This window comes from Pelecanus crispus, chromosome 5 (genome assembly GCF_030463565.1).
Source record: "Pelecanus crispus isolate bPelCri1 chromosome 5, bPelCri1.pri, whole genome shotgun sequence".
NCBI lineage: Eukaryota > Metazoa > Chordata > Aves > Pelecaniformes > Pelecanidae > Pelecanus > Pelecanus crispus.
The window spans coordinates 82,304,819-82,327,608 of record NC_134647.1 but is presented as its reverse complement, the minus strand read 5'-3'; the positions used below and the strand labels follow the sequence as shown (position 1 = coordinate 82,327,608).

The 22,790-nt window shown below is 47.1% G+C and overlaps 1 protein-coding gene across 1 annotated transcript; it reads left to right on the top strand.

Moving 5' to 3' along the window:
* The first annotated feature begins 2,634 nt into the window (after positions 1-2,634).
* On the top strand, positions 2,635-3,729 carry GPR88 (G protein-coupled receptor 88). Its single transcript, XM_075711553.1, has one exon. It carries the CDS (start codon positions 2,635-2,637, stop codon positions 3,727-3,729), a length of 1,095 nt encoding a protein of 364 aa, XP_075567668.1.
* Positions 3,730-22,790: the final 19,061 nt, after the last annotated feature.

Below are 22,790 nucleotides of genomic sequence, written 5' to 3'. Positions count from 1 at the left end.
TGCTTAACTGCTGTCAGGTAAGCCCGCACCGCAATAGGTGACGCGGGCAGTACGGAACTCTTACACAGCCGCTCTAAAGGAGTGGCAAAGCCGGGAATCCAGTGGATGCTTGAGAAGTTGCCCAAATTCCAGTGACAGTCTAATCTCAAAATGCAATAAAAGGCTTCTGCCACTACGTTCAGACAACTCATGCAAGTTGATTTGGATGTGGAGAGCAAGTATAAAGGAAGAACAGCTCCTTAAAAAGTTTCTAGTATGCAGGCATCAACCTCTCCCTGAGCCTTCTTCCAGACTTAACTTCTATTGCCTTTTTTATACGAAATACAGTAATTACCAGCTAACGTGCAATGCATTTTTTGTTCTTAAAACTGAATGATAAATATAGCCAGTATTCTGTAACAATCAGCTGCTTAACCACAACAAACCTGGGGACAGTGAAAGGTCAGGGCGGTCTTCAGAACCCTGTAGCTTTTAAGAAGTACCCTGAAATCTGTTTCATACCCTGTGTTCATTTATCCTTGAACTTCACCATTTCTGTTGCTTCATATGTATCTCCTTGCTCTGGGAGAACAAGCTATAGCACGCGAGATCTTTAAAAAGAGGTTTGATAAACATGTAAGGATGGATTAAATCAGTCTAGAGGTCTCTACTGGGCCTTTGATTCCGTGGCTAATGCCTTATGAAACTGTTAATCATCTCTTGAAAGTACGCTTTATGGAGCTTTTTGGTTAGGGAGGTATTTCTTGTTACAGATTTAGAGAATATTTTTCAATTGCAGTACTGCAGAAAGAGGAGGATTTGAGTTTCTGTAATAACTGTTCTCTACTGACAGCTAAACAATGAAAGGCCTCAAAGGTTTGACACTTGATTAGATCTACACTGTAAAGTGCAGCAGGCAAAAAATATGGTAATTAAGGGACTGATCAAGTAAATCACTCGGGTTACGTCTTTAACCTTAAGCACATGAGCAATCTAATTAATTAAAAAAGAGCACAGATACTCATGTTTGTAACAAATCCACATTTGGATCAACAGTCCTGTCAACTGCAAACACGAGCCTTTCTGACAAATAAAAGATGTGCTCTGTTGCAACAAAACAATCCATTGACCCACACCAATTAACTTCATTACCTTAAAGAATTTCCACTGTAACTATAATTACATCCTCATATATAATTTTGGTATTGTCATTTGTTAGCATCGTGGGTTTAACAGTATCTAAAAACACCTTATAAAGGTATCTTTGGTCATTATACAGCTCATACCTTATGAGATTGCTTACTTCTGTAGCCCACATATCACCCACCTGTAAAAGCAGCTTTTCTCCTAAGCTCACCACAAAATTAATCAGCATTCCTTTTCTGGAAAGCTTTTGACAGGAAATGTAAGTTCTTTCACTCAGTTTCTTATTAAATCTTGTCCGGGCTGAGGACAGTTAACATTTTGTCCCTGGTCGAGGAAAGCACTGTAGAGTTCCTGGGAGAATCCCACTACCAACTCCTCTCTGTCCGGAGGGGGAGCGTTAATCCCCACGCTTCAACCAGCTTTTAGTCCGCCTAAGAACCTGCCACTCACCTCTGCGGGAACTTGTGCTGTGAATTCATTCCTGCGCGAGACCGTTTTCACCCGCTACGTTGATCGTGTTTTATCTGCGAGCTCACCGGCGCCAGCGTTCGCCTCCGGCAGGTTGGCGATGCAGGATTTCCTGCGGGCTGGGACGGGCTGAGTTTTGGGAGGAAAGGTAGAACCTGCAGATTGAGAACCAGCTTCCTCAAATAAGAAGGTACTGTCTTACCAAGGATCTGTGTATCTATCGTGTTTGGAAGATTTAATTTGCAAAGTGTTATCGTTATTATAGACCCGTTCTGAAATTAACTTTAAGCTTGCAGAAGCACAGTGTGCTTTCTCGTAAGAAAAATAAGATCAGAAACAATCGGTTTCCGTATCTAGCAGAGGAGTTTCTACAGTAAAAGGACTGTATTTTGGACAGAAGCGACTGGTACTGGTTTGAAGGCTTGCTGCAAATCAAAGTTGTGTAAATGGGTTAGAACCAGGAAACCGGTGAGGCAAAGAGAAAAGAGTCAGACTGTAGTTGCAGTATTTCTGGAGCACGATAGGGTTTGGGTTTTTTGTTTTTTTTTTTTCCTCTTGATTTAACAAGTTGAAAATCTGCTGAATAATTCATGAAGAGTGGAAGGGCTGAATCTTCCTGGAATGATATACAGTGTACGTACCGTGGCACAGGAGAAACCGCAAAGCTTCGTATCAGTTGCTGCCGTTCCTGCTGCTGATTGCAAGGTGCTGCTGCTGCTTTTTGGCATTTTCCCAGGCAGAGAATCCTCAGTCGCGCTCCGGTCTGCTGGCAGCTACCTGCTCCCTATGGACCCACCTTCGCTAGCTACGATCTGCGGGATCTCTCGCTACCTGCCCGCCCCGGCCACTGCCGCTCCTGGGATCGTCGCCTCCAACAGCGTTTTCCGGACCTCGCGGCTCGTATGACCGACACCCGCCTCGGAGCCCCTCGGCTGCGCGCCCTCCGTCGCGCTCGGCGGGGCGCTCCGGCGGCAGGATCCGCTGACCCGGACGAGGATGGGATTCGCGGGGAGCCGGCGAAACTGAGCCGCGTTCAGCGAGATGCCCAACGCCTCTGCCTGGAGCGCTAGCTCGCCTCTGCTGCTGCTCTGGGAGGACTCCTCCGGGACACGCATCTTCCTGGCGCTGCTCTACGCCGTCCTAGCCATCTCGGGGACTTTATCCAACGCGATGGTCATCTACTTGGTCTTCTCCTTCAAGAAGCTGCAGACGACCAGCAACGCCTTCATCGTCAACGGCTGCGCGGCCGACCTGAGCGTCTGCGCCCTGTGGATGCCCCAGGAGGCCGTGCTGGGGCTGCTGCCCCCCAACTCGTCCTCCCTGCGCTCGGCCGAGTACCGCCTGCTCCGAGGAGGGCTCCTGGGCCTCGGCCTCACCGTCTCGCTGGCCTCTCACCTGCTGGTGGCCTTCAACAGGTACGTGCTCATCACCAAGCTGCCCAGCGTCTACCAGGCCCTCTACCAGCGGCGGCGCACGGGCTGCATGATCGGCCTCTCCTGGGCCCTCGCCCTGCTCCTGCTCCCGCTGCTGCCCGGGCTCTGGACGCCGGGCCCTGCCCCGCAGCCTCCCCCGCGGCCGGCGGAGGGCGGCTCCCGCTACACCGCGCTGCTCCTCGCCCTGGCGCTGCTGGCCCAGACCGCGCTGCTGCTCCACTGCTACCTGGGCATCGTGCGGCGGGTGCGCGGCAGCGCCAAGCGCGTCAGCGTCCTCAACTTCCACCTCCTGCACCAGCTGCCCTTCCCCGCCGCCCCGCCGCCGCCCCGCCGCGCCCAGCGCCGCCTCAGCAGCGTCTCCGTCCTGCTGCTCTGCTGCGTCTTCCTGCTGGGCACCCAGCCGCTGCTCTGGGTCAGCCTGCTGGCCTTCTTCCTGCGCCCGGCGCCGCCGGCGCTGCAGGCCGCCAGCTGGCTGCTGCTCTGCTGCCTCTCGGCCCTCAACCCCCTGCTCTACACCTGGCGCAGCGAGGAGTTCCGCCGGGCGGCCCGCTCCGTCCTGCCCCGCGCCGACGGCCCCGCCGCCGCCTCCGCCGCCGCCCCGCGGCCCGCGGCCCCCGCCCCTGCCGCCGGGGCCGGCCCGCCCTGCCCGCCGCTACCGCGGCGCCGGGGGACGGCGGGCAGCGCCAGCGCCGCGCCGCGCTGAGGGGGCGGCGGGGGCGGGCGGGAACGGCCGCGGATGGCCGACACCCCCCCCCCCCGGCCCGGCCCGGCCCGGCCCGGCCCGGCCGCCTCACGTCGGGGAGCCCGCCCGCCCGCCAGGCCCCGTCCCCTGCCCGGGAGCGCTCCGCGCTTCGTGCGGCCTCGCCTCGCCCCTCCCGGCCTCGCCTCGCCCCTCCCGGCCTCCCCTCGCCGCCTCCCGGCCTCCCCTCGCCCCTCCCGGCCTCGCCTCGCCCCCTCCCGGCCTCGCCTCGCCCCCTCCCGGCCTCCCCTCGCCGCCCCCCGGCCTCGCCTCGCCGCCTCCCGGCCTCCCCTCGCCCCTCCCGGCCTCGCCTCGCCCCCTCCCGGCCTCGCCTCGCCCCTCCCGGCCTCGCCTCGCTCCCTCCCGGCCTCCCCTGGCCGCGTCCCGGCCTCTCCTCGCCTCGCTCCCTCCCGGCCTCCCCTCGCCTCACCACGTCCCGGCCTCCCCTCGCCCCATCCCGGCCTCCCCTCGCCCTGTCCTGGCCTCCCCTCGCCGCGTCCCAGCCTCCCCTGACCGCATCCTGGCCTCCCCTCGCCCCTCCCGGCCTCCCCTCACCACATCCTGGCCTCCCCTCGCTCCCTCCCGGCCTCCCCTCGCCCCTCCCGGCCTCGCCTCGCCGCGTCCCGGCCTCCCCTCGCTCCCTCCCGGCCTCCCCTCGCCCCTCCCGGCCTCGCCTCGCCGCGTCCCGGCCTCCCCTCGTTCCCTCCCGGCCTCCCCTCGCCACATCCCGGCCTCCTCTCACCGCGTCCCAGCCTCTCCTCGCCTCGCTCCCTCCCGGCCTCCCCTCACCTCACCGCATCCTGGCCTCCCCTCGCCCCTCCCGGCCTCCCCTCACCACATCCCGGCCTCGCCCCGTCCCGGCCTCCCCTCGCCGCCTCCCGGCCTCCCCTCACCCCTCCCGGCCTCGCCCCGTCCCGGCCTCCCCTCGCTCCCTCCCGGCCTCCCCTCGCCGCATCCCGGCCTCCCCTCGCCACGTCCCAGCCTCTCCTCGCCTCGCTCCCTCCCAGCCTCCCCTCACCTCACCACATCCTGGCCTCCCCTCGCCCCTCCCGGCCTCCCCTCACCACATCCCAGCCTCGCCCCGTCCCGGCCTCCCCTCGCCGCCTCCCGGCCTCCCCTCACCCCTCCCGGCCTCGCCCCGTCCCGGCCTCCCCTCGCTCCCTCCCGGCCTCCCCTCGCCGCATCCCGGCCTCCCCTCGCCACGTCCCAGCCTCTCCTCGCCTCGCTCCCTCCCAGCCTCCCCTCACCTCACCACATCCTGGCCTCCCCTCACCCCTCCCGGCCTCCCCTCACCACATCCCGGCCTCGCCCCATCCCGGCCTCCCCTTGCCGCCTCCCGGTCTCCCCTCGCCCCTCTCGGCCTCCCCTCGCCCCATCCCGGCCTCCCCTCGCTCCCTCCCGGCCTCGCCCTGTCCCGGCCTCCCCTCGCTGCCTCCCGGCCTCCCCTCACTCCCTCCCGGCCTCCCCTCGCCGCCTCCCGGCCTCCCCTCGCCCCGTCCCGGCCCCCCGCAGCCGCTGCCCGCACACCCCGTCCATCCGGCCGCTCCTGCCCCGCCGCCCTCGCCCCCCTCAGCCCCGCTCCTGCTCCCGGGGCCGGCCAGGACCCCAGCCAAAAGCGGTGGATTGGGAACGCTGGGCTAAGCGCTAAACACGGCAACGTACCTCACTGCTGTTACGCTTTAAAGGTTTCGCTATGAGACGGGCACCTGTGAGAGCTCTTCCCGGGCCTTGCTGCAGGTTCGTTTTTATCAAATCTGGGTCACACTTCCAGCGTTTGAAGTAATGCTTTGAAGTGAGCTCCCCGAACGCAAGGTTCGCTTGTGAGGAGCTAGCAGGTGTCTCATCACACACACACACACAAAGAAACAAATCCGCCGGGAACTGCTTCCTTTGCCCCAGGTTGCCCAAACCTCTGTGCTCCATGCAAGACTCTCCTTCAGCTTTCCCCAAAAACTCCCGGATGATGCTGTCTGTGGACGCTGTTAAAAACACATACGCCTTTGCGTGATCCGGGTTGGGTGTTTGGCTTCGAAAGCTCTTTCTACAAGGCCTGTTTTGACGCAGGCCGCTGCCCACGGTAATGCACCTAATGAAACACGATGCAATACGGAGCCCGGTGTTGCCCCTCTAACCTTGTCACCTGTTGAGTTACCGGTTTATTGTGTTTCTGTGAAATGCGTTGTTGCTGGAGTGCGATGTCGCAGCCGCTGCTAAATATAAAATGACAGATTTCTGCGTGGCGTTTGGAGCAGGCGACGGCTCCTCACGCTGAGGGTGGCGAGGGAAACAAACTGCAGTGGTGAGTGCTGCGACCTCATTCCTGCCAGGAGTGGACATAAAATCCTTGTGTTTCCTTCCCTGTCGCTTGAGCACCTCCTTCCTCTTTTCCAACGCAGTTGCCGTTGTTCTCGTGGTGATGATACTTAGCGCTCTGTTTGCCTCTTGGCACAAAAAGCTGGAAGAAAGTAGTTGTTTTCCGGATTTCTGGGCATTGCTCGTTGAAACACAGCAGTATCAGCTAAATTGTGCTATCTGGAGAAGAAGAATGGACATGTGGAGACATAGGAAAGTTCTTCACGACGGGAGTTTCTTGCGTTGGGTGACGGGTATTGATACGAGCATGGCAGCTCTCATGAGGATGTTTGAACGATGGGACAAGAGCAAGGAATAGACGAGCCCGATGGGTATAACACAGAAGGCCGTATGGCCGTATTTTATAACGCTCAACACTTTGCTTGCCTTACCTGATGGCGTTTGGCTTTCAACAGAAATTGCTTTAAGAGGAAGGGAAGAATTGCAGGTTTTTCCCAAGTCTAAGACCTGTTAGGCGTCTATGATACAACGATGTATCTACAGTCCCCATACCAATATTTTATTTTTCTAAGTAAAACAAATCACCATCATCACAGAAAAGATTCTTCTTGAGGTCAGGATTTGATAAAGACAAGGAACCAAGGCCTCAAAAGGGGGGGAAAACATGATCCTGACATCCTGAAAATCTATCAACAACTTGAAAAGAGCTTTAGCCACTTACAAGGACCTGTGGAAAAGTAAGAGGAGTTTCCTAGAGTCTGAGGCTTACAGAGAGCTTCTTCCTCCGTCTTGGAGACAGTGAGAGACAGTGAGGGCCAGCATCAGAAAAGAGGGAGAGGGCTAGCAAGGAAACATGAACACATGAGATATGCAAGATTTATTTTTATCAACACTGTGCACGTATCTTGGCGAGTGGAGGAGCCACTCTACCCTTGTCGGAATCTCTCACCCTAATCACAGCGACTGTGCTTCTGCTCGCTTTGTGCAGCAAATGGCGAAGGAAAAGCGTTCCAGCCGCGCCTATACCAATTCTGGAAAACCTTCTGGATCGTGGCCAAAATGAAGCTAACCCAAGGGCCGCCCAGGGGTGAGACCCTGTCCCATAAAGCAAACCCACGAAAGGATGCACATCGCCATTTCCCACCATGGCTAAAGGAACTGAAGGCACTTGGTAAAGCTCACTACTGGGCCCGTAAGCTAAAGAACAAACTTTAAAATAAAAAAATTAGACAACGTGTCGTGTCCCCCCCCCCCCCCCCCACCTTGGTTTTGGCTACGGAACATGTTAGTCTGGAATTAAAGCAATAACCTGTTTCAGAATTCAATGTCCAAACATCAGATCACTGGAACTTCTGAGCTTCTTCCCTTGTAAAATAGCATGCAAATTAAATCTGAAATGCCTGTATTTTATATAGACTACGTTTTAAATGCAAACATGTCTAAAAAATGCTATCATGTACAAAACTCCAGTCAGCTATCCTTAACGCTATGCATTAATTCCAGAGAACAGCTGGAAAAATCCCTTGGAAAGTTTGATGTAATTACATCTGACTGTAAATCTTTGACTGTTTTAATATACTCAGGTGACCTAAATAGCATTACGCAGAAAAGAATTTTCATTTAAAGTAATTAAGAAAGAGTGATTGTCTCAACTTAAGACGAGTTTCTCTGAGAAATGACTGCTCAGAAAAGTCCTGTATGCCTTGCTCTACAGCCATATTCTTTGTATTTCCACACTGTAAATACGCCATGGTAAATTGCGATGGAAGCTCGGCTTAGCTCAACTTCTCCTGGCTCTGTGGTACTGATTCTTGGTTGAGAAAATTGATCTGACTCTCGGTTTTTGGCATCTATGCTTTACTTTCACAGCTGATTCAAATGCGTCCGCTGCTAGTTTAATGGTGACTTTTCTTCAATATGCACTCCTGTCACGCTCAGACAACTAATTTGCAGATGCAAGGGGTATGTTGCCAATCGTCCTTTAAAACGTCTCCACCAACCAATCTTTCAAGAGGCGTAAATTAAGCTGGTGGGGAATGCGGTCGGCAATTCCGGCGAGGTTCTCCGTCGCCCTGGTGTTGTGCCAAGCGAGCTGCCTGCGCACGGCGTAAAGCTGCCCTCCCCGGCACGGCTGGTCAGCTGGCTTCGCGTGTATTCGACGCGGGGCGCGATCTCATTAAAGCGTTGGATTTGTTACGCGGTAGCGCGGATCAGGCGCGTTGTTCACGTGCGATAGGTGCCTGTGCCTTTGCTGTTTTCTCAGGGCTTCTGGAAACAAGAGCAGCTGGGAGATAGTAAGAGGCTGGACGAATTGTGGCCAGTTGCACTGACGTGGCTTGAAAACAGCGGCGTGTTGCGGCCCAAGTCAGCCTGCCGCTCGATTTGTGGTTTGCCCGTGCAGAAATACGTGTGAGACCTGCTTTTTGAAGGAAAAAGTGTGATGCCTCAAAATAGCACCCCAAGGCAGAAATAAAGTTATTTGTGAAAATTGCTTGCAGAGGGTGTTCATGAAGTTATCGTTTGGATTAAATCTTTTGAAGTTACCCTGAATTTAAGATGGTTGTAAAAAGCCGTCGAGCTGCTTCGTGGAATCAGGTAGCTACAGTAGTATGGGCCTCCACCAAAACTGGACGGTCATTGCCCTCAACAAAGGTGCGTAAAAAAGCACAGGTGGCAAAGCGATGCTGGGAAAATACGACGAGAGGAGGTAAAGGTAGCAGGACGGGGGCCCTAACAGTGTGATCCTGAGAAACAACACAGGGAAAAGTCTGAAAGCCAAAAGAGGCCTGGGATTATGAGGAAATAAACCATCTCAAATTCTTTGATTCTTTATATATGTGAGGAAACGGAATTCTGTGCTTTTCTTAATAAATAAAACCATGCAATTGTATTCTCAGTTTCTTCTTTTAAGAAAGCGTTCCATACACCAGCAAATTTTCTTTAACCTCTGGAGTCGAAAAAGACTCAAGGTATGAATTGCATCAGCGTTCTTAGGGAGACCGCGTTCCCCAGCGTTGCTGGACTTCCAAGCAAGGATAACATCTTAGCTAACCTCCAGATCCAGTCAGCCGTGAGCATGCTGTGAACCTTTTTTTCCTAACTACCGAATTGATGCTATTTTTAAAAAAACCCACATACAGATTATTTTCAAATGAAGACGTTTAAGTGTAGCATTTCATTAAAGAAAAAAGTGACAACATATACTTTAGCTTTCTATTTCATCTTAAATCACATAACTAGATTATTGCAGTATTCTTTAAATTCAGAAGTCCCTTTCCCAAATGGCAGCGAAAATAGCTTTTCTCGTGACTGTTTAACTTCTAAGAAAGCTACCTTTTTTTGCTCTTTTATGTCAATCCTTCCCATGCACTGTCATCATTTTACCAGGGTAATAGTCTATTTTCTTTCTGTTTTTTTTCCCCTTTCTTCAGTATTTTCTGTAATTTCCTTCACTGAGGGAAAAGTACTTGATCCTGCTGATCAGGGCATGACTCCCTGCATGGCGTAAGTTTTGGGAGACAAATGTAAACTAAGGCTAAAGAACTGAGGGACGAATCCCACATCCTTAAATTTCTACTTAAGACCGAGTAGGTTTTGGAGGTGGGTTTTTTCCTGTGTGTAGTGGACAAATGCTGTCTCTGTATTTACAGGTACTTGCATTTGATTAAGGCTGTGTAGAAAACAGAAATAGATAATACAGAAAATAATCATACAGAAAAAAGTCACAAATAGTTTGAAGGCTGGAGAAAAAAAACTTTGTAGCTGAAGAGCTCATTATGATTAATTTATCAAAAGTGACCTCATTACAGAATACACACCCTTAGGCAAGTATTCAAACCAATCTGTTACCATATGAGGTGACCTAATGATCTCTTCTGGCTTGGAAAACATGACCTTAAAGGAAAATAGCTTTGCTTTAAGAGTGTGGGCCACCTTGTTTGTTCATTGGCGATGAGTTCAATATGGCAAGACTTCCTCTGCAGTCTTTGCCCTACACCTAGTCCGGGCAGGTGTTCATGAAATTAAAGAACTGGAAACAAAATAATCCTGAAGAAAAACCACTTATGGCTGCTTTCTGCCCTGAAGCTTTGGGTTTCTGAAGGAACATAATAACCGCTCCAGGAAGGCTGTTTGGTGTTTACGGCAAACTGTAGGATATCTAACCTGCAACCCCACACCAAGCTTATTGTAAGTATAGAGCCAAGCTTTTGGGAGTTGTTCGGAAAAAAAACAGACTGTCTGTTGGAGGGGCAGCTTGAGCCAAACAAGGGAGCCGTGTAGCACCATAGGCTTCACCGTGCTGAACCATGCCTTTGTGGGACAACGGGTTGAAATAATAACAAAAATGTGCCTCCGCCAAAATTTTTCAGCATTCTTTGAATGCCTTTTTCCCTGTACTTCTGTAAGATCATCCTCTGCTTCAAAAGCTTTCCTGCTGCTTTAGAAGCGACAGCAGAGGAAACCCGTCTTTAGTATTAAATATTCCAGAAACGCAAAGGAAGAAGGAGTAAGTCTCATTCCCGCTGGACAGAACCGGCTCCCGTGGTTCAAGGACCAAGGTACAAGGAACAAAGGCAGAGCTGCTCTTACTGAAAAGCTTCGCTCAGGGCCAAAGACGCCTTGCGTTCAGGAGCAGCCCTACGAAGTGAAACGGCTGCTGGCGAAAAATGCCGTCCCAGAGCCATGCCCTAGGTGGTTGTCACATTTGCTGTTTTCTGAATGGACGCACCGGTGGTGTTTGCCTGTGGTATTGCCATTAGGGCAGGTATTAATATTTGCGGAAAAGAGCCGTGCAGCTTGGGCTTCTCAGAAAGGCCAAATTTAAATTACTGCAGCAGGACTTGGCCTTTCTGTTCCCTCTCTTCCTGAGGGTTCAGAGAGCAGCTGGGTGAGGAAAGTCAAGTGCAGTCCTGGGGGGAGAAGCAGCAGGAACTATCATACCTGGAAGAGATCTCTTTGATGCCGTGTTATTTTATTCATAGCTTCATGAATCTGCCATCTCAGATGGAAATTTCTTAATGGCTGTCTTCAGGCTGTCTGGAGTCTTCACCTGTCCTGTGACAGTCTCAGGGCAGAATTAAAAATGCAGGTATGCTTCAGGCAAGAGCTGCATCCATCCTGATCTGTTCTGAAGCTGAAGACGTGATGGAGGTGCAATGACAGTCTGAAAGCCACGAAGCAAGCATTAGCGACAGAAGAAATCTATGGGAGAGAGAGCTTGAGAGACAAAGTTGGTGAATCGAACAACAGCCAGAGTTTTGCAAAGCCTTACGCAAACTTTGCTTCACGTTTGCTCCAGTGAGGTGTCACGGTGAAATGTCCTCTTTGTTTTCTTCTGCCCTCTTTTTCTGCCTTGCCTCGGTGTACCGCGGTGCTGGGATAGCCACTTCTCACCCTAGAGCCTCTGACGCCGACTTTGACGTCATTCCGTAAAACACTCCTTTATAAACTTTGCACCTTTCCTTCTGATGCTCAGCGAAATGGCTGTAGCAGTGTTGTAGCTGTGGAGACAGGAGCAGCAAGGTTTGAGCAGAGGTAATAACCAAAAATACTGTGAGGATAGGCGAGTAGTAGTTCTTCATATCTACATTTGAGTATTACTCCTTGGTCTCCTGTTGCATTTCATCCATTGCTATCTACGCATATTGGCATAGCTTCGTTGCAGGAGCGTCCTTTTCCATAAAAATTTCTCTTTCAATTAATCCTTTTTTATAAAAGTAGTGGTAAAATCTTGCAGGATTTGAAATGTGCAGCCATGTTAGCTCCTCCAGTGAGCGTAGTTGTCCCTCTCTCATTCGATAGAGCATCTTCCTTTACTTGACATTTTCAGTCTGTGGCGTTATTTCTCTCAGGCTGCTTAAATGAGAGAGTTAGTAGACTGCAACATGGCAAAAAAAAGAACAGCCTCGCTACTGCTTCTGTTTGATTTCAAGGCAAAGGCACTTTTCATAGCTCCCTCTGTGGCTATCAGCTTTTTTGGCACGGTATTAAGACAGTAGAACTATCTGCTGTGTTAAAAAAAAGAGATAAATAGGAACACAAAAATTATTCATTGTAGGTGATGAGTAAATGTAAGCTCTCTGGATTCCGCAGTAGGTATCTGGCTTGGCTCTTTGCTGTTTATTGTAACCGTTCTGTACATGCTAACAGGATTAGGAAAGTCACACACAAATATAACAAATGGTGGCTCTGAGCTGAATTAAAGGCATGAATTAATTTGCTTCTATCTCATGCATCATTAAATATTGCTATTGTACTGTCTACCGATTATCTATATTATACCTGTCACCTGATAGCAACCACGGTCGTTATGGTAATGTCAAGATTATAATTATAGTCCCTTCTGCAATGTAGTCATACTATGCTAAAAAAATGTATCTTTGAGATGGTAGTGTCCCATGCTTGGTCTCAGCCCAAACAAAAAACCATTTTGAGATTTTTGAGGGGAAAAATATTTTGTTTCTGAGTTGTTGACATTCAAGGAAAATTATATGCTTATATGTACATATACGTGTATATATTAAAATATATATAGCCTTTTAGTATCATTCAAGGAAAATTATATACTTATATGTACATATCTGTGTATACAATTAAAAAAATATGTAGCTTTTTGAACTATGGTTTTACTTCGTTTGCGATAAACAAAACTTGTCAGAACTTCTTATCCCTTGCCGAACATCCCTTTGGCTGAGTTTGGGAATTTAAGAGTATAAAGAAACGCCGTTACTACTCAGAGATCACAGCAATCCTGCAGCAGCTCGTTTGGCAGCAGGTACCGGCAGGTATCGGTGTGGTAGAGGAGCCCATACGCTGTTGCGGGACCACGCGCGGTGCCCCGGGCGTTCTGGCTGTAGCTGCCCAGGTCTCCCTCCTGGCAGAGGCTGGTGGCCTCCAATGCCCAGGCGCCGATCCGGGAAGCAGAGCCAGGGCTCCCGGGAGCCGCAGATTGCGGGTGGCAGGGAGAGGGTGGCTTCCCAGAGAGTGAAATACGTGCTTTCAGCGTGATCTGATTTCTGTAGAATGTAAGGGCAGAACTCGGAGAAGAAGTTTTAGGGCATTATCTGGTCTCTTCTTCAGATTTCATTACTATCATTGCTCTATTTTCTTTTAGATTTGGGAGACAATTACTCATTTAATTCTAAGGAAAACAAAAATTGTATAGTACATCGTAAGTATAGAAATGCGTAAAACAATTCTCTTCCCAAATGTGAAAAGGTTCTAGGGAAACCATATTGAAGAATCTGTGTGAATGCACTCGAGGAGCAAATAGTCCAAAATAAAAACCCACTACATGTAAAGCTAAGGGTCTTGTAACTATTATCTCATTTAGTAACATCTAACAGTATAATTACCCTGGTGAGTAAAATAGCTGATTGTATCTTAATCATATCTGTAACTTGAAAATAATTATGATCACCATAATCAGGATAGAATGGCAAAAAAAAGCTTTTCTCTTTCAATGAGATATCTGTAGAAATACTGCAGTGCTGGTTTGTTTCCTAGTCTCATTGCTTGCACAGTACTGTACTGAAATACTGCTTTTTATTAATTGATTTTGAGAACAAAGTTGGTGAGTTGTGGTAATGTATTTTTGGTAATATTTTGGCATCAATATCTGGTTTCAAGCACGAGTGTACAAAGCTGTTTATGTACCAGCCATTCCCAGGTTGGCGTAGGGAACCCGTGTGTACATACTTTTATTTTTTTTTATTGTGTACATGCTTCTATTCAGGTAGTCTCTGAACAAACTATTGCCAAGAATGTCCATTAAATCATTCGGTGATCGCAGGGTTGTCTGTAGATGTTGAGCAAGGGTGTCTATGCTAGTGGATGCCATCGGGAGGGGGGATAGCTGTGTCCGTACGCTCTTTTACAATGGCCAGTACTCAGGAGCGCATTTATAGAATCATAGAATCATAGAATTGTTTAGGTTGGAAAAGCCCTTTAAGATCATCCAGTCCAACCATTAACCTACACTACCAAGTCCACACTAAACCAATCAAGGGTAGACTAGACTAAACCATGTCCCCAAGTGCCACATCTGCCCATTTTTTGAACCCCTCCAGGGATGGGGACTCCCCCACCTCTCTGGGCAGCCTGTTCCAATGCTTGACCACCCTTTCCATGAAGAAATTTTTCCTAATATCCAATCTAAACCTCCCCTGGCGCAGCTTGAGCCCATTTCCTCTCGTCCTCGGATCCTCACAGACATGAAGTAGTTTATGTGAAAAGGAATAAGGGCAGTGGAATATCAATTAGTTTCTCAATTATTTAGGGATTAAGGCCTTATTATACCCTAATCGTTTAAGAAGTTTGTTTGATTAGTAGAATGTCATGGAAAATCTTTATCTTGCCATTGAGTCTGAAGTGCGAGTTTTGAAGACTCGGCTGTTTTACTACTGGGTGTAGGCAGTGAGAAGTTCCTGTAATGATGCCGGTTGATGGAAGCGAACCATGTTTATGAGACTCAGCAGGAAATATCCCTCCTAGCAGCGAAGAGCATAGCAGTGAATTAGAAAGATTAAGTAAACTAGGTTGGAACTTGTATAACCCTGGCTCACCAGGAGCTGCCAAGGACGTCAGCCAGACCCAGATGTGGAAGAGGCTTTGTCTGCTCTTCTACTGCGGCTTTTGTTGTGAGGGCACACTCTTGTTAAGGGGACTGGATTGGTTGTGTGCTTGCATATAGGTAGGTCCTGCACGTATTGCAAAACAAACGAAACGCAGGCATCTTTGAGTGTGTCTCAGGTTCCAGGTGTATGCAAGGAAATCCATTACCCAAAAAGGGTTCCCATTTCACACAGCTTACGGTGGACTGTTCCACGCCTGCTATTCTGATAAAAAAGCCTTTGTTACTAAAGGAAGAGACAACCCTCCCCCTTCATGTGAATGAAAAGTAACTTTCTCTGGCTTTTTTCCTTTCTTGGCACCTCAGGGAATCATAGAATCATAGAATCATGGAATGGTTTGGGTGGGAAGGGACCCTTAGAGCCCACCCAGCCCAGCCCCTGCAGTGCCAGGGACAGCTTTAACCAGCCCAGGGTGCTCAGAGCCCCGTCCAGCCTGGCCTGGGATGTTGCCAGGGATGGGGCCTCCACCGCCTCTCTGGGCAACCTGGGCCACTGCCTCACCACCCTCAGCGTGAAACATTTCTTCCTTATACCCAGTCTAAATCTGTTCTTCTTTAGTTTAAATCCGTTATTCCGAATCTTCCAAGTCTTTTCAAATATCACTCCTTTGAGAGCAGGGATTTTTCTTTAAGAGACAAATGCCTTCAGCAAGGTGCGAGGATCTAGCCGTGTTGCCCTTGATGTCCTAAGTGTGTATCGGTATTGGTGTGGTGCCAGAGCTTTTGCAAAGGCACGGGTAGCTTGCCTAGATCGTCCGTATGGATCTTGATTTTCCATTTTGGAGGGAAGAAATAAGACCTATTCCAAAGGAAAATACATACTTTTGTCTCCCATTTTTTAATGGATGATCAAAGAGGAGTTTATGGAGAGGCTCGGTGAGTAATTTCTTCCCCTTATTCAGCTGTATGTCTAGATAAATAGTCAAGACTAGCTTGACAATTATATCGACAAGAGCTCCCTGGGCCTCCTTTTGCTACACCACACGATTGTGTTCAGCACACGGAATTACTGAGGTCAGGAAAAGAGAAGCTAGATGGCACTATGGTCCAAAGATCATGCGCTGCTGGTGAACAAGATGAAACTCTGCAAGTCGTCTGGTCTAAAAAGCGTCTAGAATTTCATAGATACCAGCAAAACCAGGGTCAGAATTCCTGAAGTGGAATTATGGAGAGAACAGGCTTTCCATCGATAGAATTATGTAGCTTTTGGGTTTTTAACACTAGCAGGCTTAAACTTAAGCATATAGACGTGAAAGAGATTACAGATGTAAAATGGCTTTAAGATTGCCTACACAGATAAAACTGTGAGAAATACGTTGTGCATCATTGCCTCAGCATAACTTAAACATATTTGTGTTTTTTAAACATGCACTCAGATACTTCTGCTCAAATATGGTAATACGTGTGGAAGCAGATAGGCAATGCACCACATTTGTGCAGTTAAAGAAAACCAATACATTCATCTTACCGGGTCCAGGAAGCTAGAGGGGAAAAAACTCCACCCTGATCCACTCATGAAACTTTTATTTGCTGATTTTCTAAGGATGGAGATACAGGGACCTGTGCTGCCAAAGTATAAATTTTGTGCAAGCAAATATCTGGGGTGGTTAATTGTGTGACACTTACTAAGTTATCTTTGTATACCTATATTTCAACTTTCATATGTCAATTTTCCTAATCTTTATTATTAGAACAATTTTTTTTTTTTACTCGGTTATACTAGTTTTTAGTTAACTAATATATGTAATTAATCCATTTTTATTTTTGTCAGAAATAAGTGTCAGACAAGAATGTATTGATACAGTTTTTATTAAAATTATAAAGCCAACCAAAGCCTTAACCTCACCTATAATTAGTATTTAAGAGTACAAGTAGGCAATTTAAGCTTAAGAATTCCTTGGAGGAATGTCAAAGTTGTTCAAACACAAAAAAAATAAACAAAAATATCCCCAAGCTTTGGGAGTCTGGGGAGGTCTTATTTAATAACAAGTGTAAAGAAGGTCTCAGCATTTGAAAGTAAATAAAATCCAGGCAGCCAAACAACTCGGTGTCTGTAGTGAAGCCAGCCTCTAGGCTTTTTCGTTAGTACACTTTGTTCACGCAACGAAGGGGCCTGGCATTGCAGCGCGCTATGTTTGAGCCAAGGTCTTTAGCTAAAGGAAGAGTCCTTTTTTTAGAGGAGCTCAACAGTCGTTGGTTTAGAGGCAAGGCGTTGCTGTACGAAGTGGCAAGTTACAGAAATACGCATCTGTCACGAAACAGATAAAATAAATGACTGATTTTGTAGTATTTTATCATGGCAGAAGGTAACCATGGAATGCCATACTATTCCTTCAGGGTTCAGTATTTCATTAACGTGGCAGTAAGGATGGGCAGGTAGCTAATCTGGAAACGCTAGAAAAGCTTCAAGGTTAGTGGCCAGTAGGGAGGCGCTTGAGGATCTTCTGGGGACCCTGCAAAAAAGCGCCAGCGAGATGAAATGAAAAGCTTAATATAATTACAGAATTTTAATGCTTAAACAATTGCAAAACTGCATCCGAAGATGGTCAGTGAGGCAAATTCATCAAACTGCAATCCTTCGGGGACAGTTAAGAGACTAGCAGCTGGAAAAGAAATAGAGCTGATGAGTAGGAGTGAAGTTGAGCAAATGGGGTTGGAAGGAACAGGAGAACAGGACACCTTGGAAGTGAAAATGAGATAATGGACGTAGCCAAGATGAAATACTGGCAAGAAACTTGGAAGTTTATCAAAGATGCTTGAAGAGAGGGAATCTGTAGACAGAAGGCATAGTGGAAGAAGGAGGTCAAAAGTTTTGTAGAAAGTCTGCAGAGAAGCAGGTCCATGTTAATTTGCAGTAGGATTGGAAATTTGACGAACCAGGCTATTAGAAGAACCATACACTGGAGTAGCAAAACAAATTTCCCTTGGGCTAGCGAAGAGCAAAATATCAACTATTTTTAACATGGCACTTTGCTTAAAAATAACAAAAAAATTAATTTCACAGCAATTATTTTTGCGATCTTCCTCCCCTTTCAAGATACACTGAATTTGTCAGTTCCTGCTTTATTGTGTATTCGATGATTCAGCAGTCCTTTTTAGCTCCTGTGTTTGGTATCAGGATGCTAGGAGGACGTACTTCAGGTTCAAATGGGAAAAATTATGCTTCCCAAGAGATTGAAAACATAAAAGCCCTCCATGACCAAAACGGCTGACTGGTGGGATTTAGGAAGAAAATTTAGAATAAATTATCACAAATTCCAAAATCTTTTCCTTCTACCAACAACATGTGAAAACCTCAAGTTCCTGTTAACACCTTTTAGAAACAGCACCTTGCTGGTCTGCCCCGTTTGCACCGAGTGCCCAGATGCCCTAGATCACCCAGAAAAACGAGCATCATCCAGTAAGTAGTATCGTTCCTCCAATTTACATTAAGACATGGCAGATCATGAGCCTTATCCTTAATTAAGCATGGATTACCGCTGCTTTATTAAACACTGGTCTTCATTTTTTTTTATTTCTTTTTACCCTTATGGGAGTCGCACGCAGTTTTTTTCTTTACGGGGACCGTGCTGTGCAGTTTGCCATTTGGCTCTGGGCTTCTGCGAACTGACTGCAGGTTTCAGCCTTCAAAAGCCCTACGAGATACGGTAGTGCTGATACAGTACTTGTATAGCTGTGAGTTTTGCTTCGTGCCACCTCAGCAACAAGGAGGAGGACTGTCCACAGGGTACTGGCTGACCTAACCATGTTTCTGTTCTTTTCTTTTTTTGTCATTCAAGTGCTTTCCCCCTAAAATTCAAGGAAATCCACATTTTCTTTTTTCTGGTGATGTGCCAAATCCTTTTAAAGTAGCATGGACTTTGGCTGAACGTTCTGCAGGTTCAGTCTATAATGGCTAAACTGAACGAAAGCCAAGAAGTTCTCTATAAGTGAAGGGTCATGTTGTATATGGAGCAAAATACATGTATAGCAACAGGAAGCAGACTTTTCCCTATGTTTTAAATAAACAATAGCAGCTCCAATTTCTAGTTATTGGTGATAGGAAGATCTCCTTGTTCTACCAGATTTCTGTTTCCTGTGACACTCTATAAGGTACATCTTCTTCACGCTTGCTGGCATTATTTGTATTTTCTAAATGTGTGGTGCAGCAAATTCTTAAAAATAGCTGTCAACTTTGTATTTGTTTTCAAGAAAGTGCTGATGCTAAATAAAGTACTAATTTTGGATTGCAGCAGCTACCCTAAAATGAGCACACTCAGCAAGAAATCTGACATGACTATTTTTTTGCTTTAGTGTCATGAAATGAAAGGTGAAATGAAGAAAGCGCGAGTTGGTGAATTCAATGTACTTTAAATCTGTGAGAATGCTTAAAAACAATTGTTCTAAAAATTAAATTTTTTTTAATTGCTTGCCATACATTGAAACCGCTCATTTTACTTCACTATCCTTGGATGAGTTTATCCACAAGATGGTTCATCAAAACAGTATGTTTTAAGGGAAAACTGCAATGTATTTATAAAATACTAAAAGTAATAGGATAATTAAATTTTGGGCGGTGACTGTTCACAGGCGGTCCAAACAGAGCCTACAAAACAGGCCTAGCACATTGTGAGTCTTCTAGCAGAAGGCGCAGACAGCACATGAAAATATTAACATTTCTTAAAGGTGTTCCTTGCTCTGAATTAACGATCAATTATTTATTACAATGCAAATATTTTCTGAGCAATACTAGGAATGTATTAGAAATATACAACAGTATAATGGGATGTTGAGTAGGCTCTTTGCTGACATAACATTTTGCACCGTACCGATTTGAAGAGTGGATTAGAATTTCAGATGATTATTACAAATGCCTTTGTACAGCAGTGGTCACTTAAAAATCACTCTTCTGCTTAAAAAACTGTTTCTGGTAAATTAATTTGCTTCACATTCTTGGAAGGTGCCAAATTAATTATGTTTGTTTATTTCAATCCTCTGTGAATATTTGCTGCAATATTCTGTTGCAAAATTACATGCCAGGTCCCCAGCCCTGCCCCAGTATTTCCAGAGATACGCTAACTGGGTTGCAGTAATTCAGCTACAATGTGTTTTCCAGGCTTCCTGCTGAAGAAGGCAGGCTGGAGAATAAGAGTAGGAGCTGAGGTTGAAAGACCATTTTTCTTCTTCAGCCCACTTTAGGCTGCAAACGCCAAGCCTGCAACTGCATTTGCAGATGAAGAGACAGCTTGTGGAAAGCCACACGTCTTTCATCTCCTGTTGAAGCTCTTCAGTAGCTTATATGCAAGTGACTCCAGTCTGGCTGCCCAAGCATCTCTTTCCTTTACAGCTTTGAAATTGGCTGCAGCTTCCACAATTGCTCCCCACCCGCAAGACACCATCCCGGGAGCAGCAGCCGTCCTCCCAGGGCCCGCTGCTGGGGGAAGGACAGAGATTCCCGCTTGCTTCTCGCTTGTGCATCACTCTCTCTGCTTCTCTTCTTTCCCTGATTTCTCTCCTGAGTGTAAGCTTTGAACAGTAATGCAGCTCTGAACTACAGTTTTTCTATCATGAGCAGGAATGTCTAAAAGCAACTTGCTGCAGCACAGGTGAGGTCTAAAGAAAAAAAGATGAGAACATTCATAACCAGTGGAACAAGCCAGAGAAAAGAGCCTCGCCTCCGTGCCTCTGCTTTGCTGTCCACCGCCTTTGGGTGAAGCGGGTGTTAGTTTGACCATGTGCGTTCTTTTTCTTTCTGTTCTAGTCTACTCTTGCGAAATGCAAGAGTGATTCCAAAAAAAACTAAAGAAGGGACTAATATCTAACAGAGATGAGGTTTTTACTGGGAAAGAATAGTTATGAGCAGGAGACTTTTGGAACAACTCATGCCCCTGAGGATGTCCACAAAATATCAGGAATGCAGGAAGGTTTTTCCATATTCCTAAACATTCAACTTAGAATCATAGAATCGTTTAGGTTGGAAAAGACCCTTAAGATCGTCCAGTCCAACCATTAACCTGACACTGCCAAGTCCACCACTAAACCAGTTAAGGGGAGAGTAGCAATTTCATGTTTCCTGGCTTGGTGGCTGGATGATTTTTTAATGAAAGTAAAAACTAGGAATCATTAAGGTTGGAAAGGAGCTCTAAGACCATCAGTCCAACCATCAACCCCACACCACCATGCCCACTAAACCATGTCCCAAAGTGCCATGTCTACACTTTTTTTGAACACCTCCAGGACTCCCCCACCTCTCTGGGCAGCCTGTTCCAGTGCTTGACCACCCTTTCCGTAAAGAAATTTTTCCTAATATCCAACCTAAACCTCCCCTGGCGCAGCTTAAGCCCATTTCCTCTCGTCCTATCGCTAACTACATGGGGGAAGAGCCCAACACCCCCTCCCTGCCCCCTCCTGTCAGGCAGCTGCAGAGAGCGATGAGGTCTCCCCTCAGCCTCCTCTTCTCCAGGCTGAACACCCCCAGCTCCCTCAGCCGCTCCCCACCAGCCCTGTGCTCCAGACCCTGCCCCAGCTCCGCTGCCCTTCTCTGGACACGCTCCAGCACCCCAATGTCCTTCTTGTGCTGAGGGGCCCAAAACTGGACACAGCATTCCAGGTGCGGCCTCACCAGCGCCGAGCACAGGGGCACAGTCACCTCCCTGCTCCTGCTGGCCACACCATTCCTGACACAAGCCAGGATGCTGTTGGCCTTCTTGGCCAACTTCATCCATCACTCTGATACTGATTTTATATAAATAAATTTTTGAAGCAATAATGGGATGTGGGGGGATTTCCATTTCCTCTCTTTCACAAGGGTATTTCCACAGCTTGCAAACCCTCATTAAACAACTGTCTGCTCCTAGTACAAAACATGTGTTCAGAGCTATGAAGATGTGATTGCTATCATAAAAGTTTGTTAAAGCTTATTTATGCAAAGCCTGTGAGCCTCTGAGTTCATTGGTTAATGCTCTACCAGCTAAGGGAAGTGTCTTCTAACATTTTTACACCTTCATTTACACTCCTTATTTAACGATAGCGAGGGCTTTTTTAGCAAAACTCTTAAGCGTATATGAGACTTCAGTTAAATAGTTAACTGGAATTAATGCATTCACTGATGTTATGTATATACTTCAGTATTTTGGAGAACTAATAACCAAAAATACTTACCTGCAGAGTAACTTTGAAATTTTTTTTTTTCATTTTTGAGAGTCTGCAACGTTCTGAGAGCCTACACTGAACTTAGTGTGAAATGTATTAAGAGATTTATTAAACCTTCTTTTGTTTTGTTTCACAAGCAAGGAATTTTTATCCATTTTTTTCTTCTTTCCTTTTTATTCTTCTGTAGAAGGTTTCTGTTTCAGTATCTTAAAAAAAAAAATTTTTTTTTTCCAGGTGGGGCATTTCCAAGAGCGTAACTGAAAGAAAGAATACTAGGAAATCTTAATGAATTGAATTCTACTATTTTTGGACAAATGAACTAGCTGGAACAACAGAGCAGGAACTAGATGGGACGTTGATGCAATACTAGCAATTAACATGGGGCTAGGTTTGATATGGATTTGGAAGCAAGGAGTTTGAGAATTCAGCTAGTACTGGAAGTTCTAAGAAATGTGAACAGTTTCAATGCCTGCAAATATGCTACAAAACAGCTTACGGTTCTGCTACTTCTAGCTGTCAGAGCAATTGAGGCGACATTCAACAGTGGCTTGTGAAAAAGTAGTCAGCTGAGTGGTCTTGCTCTTCTCAGGTACAAGTGAGGAAGTGTTTACAAAGGAGTAAGAGGGATGTTCAGCATGCTGAATGCAAGGTTAGCTGTAATTCAGAATGTTAGAAACTGACTTTTGGTAAGGCAGATTGGAAAAGAAATGAGAACATTCAGCCTGTGATCTTGAGAGGACTGGAAAAAGGCATGAGAACAGTTATGGTGACAGAAAATGTGAGAACTGTCAGTGTAGAAGAGAATCTTTAAAGAAAAGAACAGCGGGTTTTTGAAGTTACCCTCTGCAGAATTGAGAAGAGAAAATGAATATGCAAAAGGGAACTGGATGTGCCGAAATTAGTGTATAAAGTTGCAGATTATTTCATAATTAAGGAGGAAAGTAGTCAA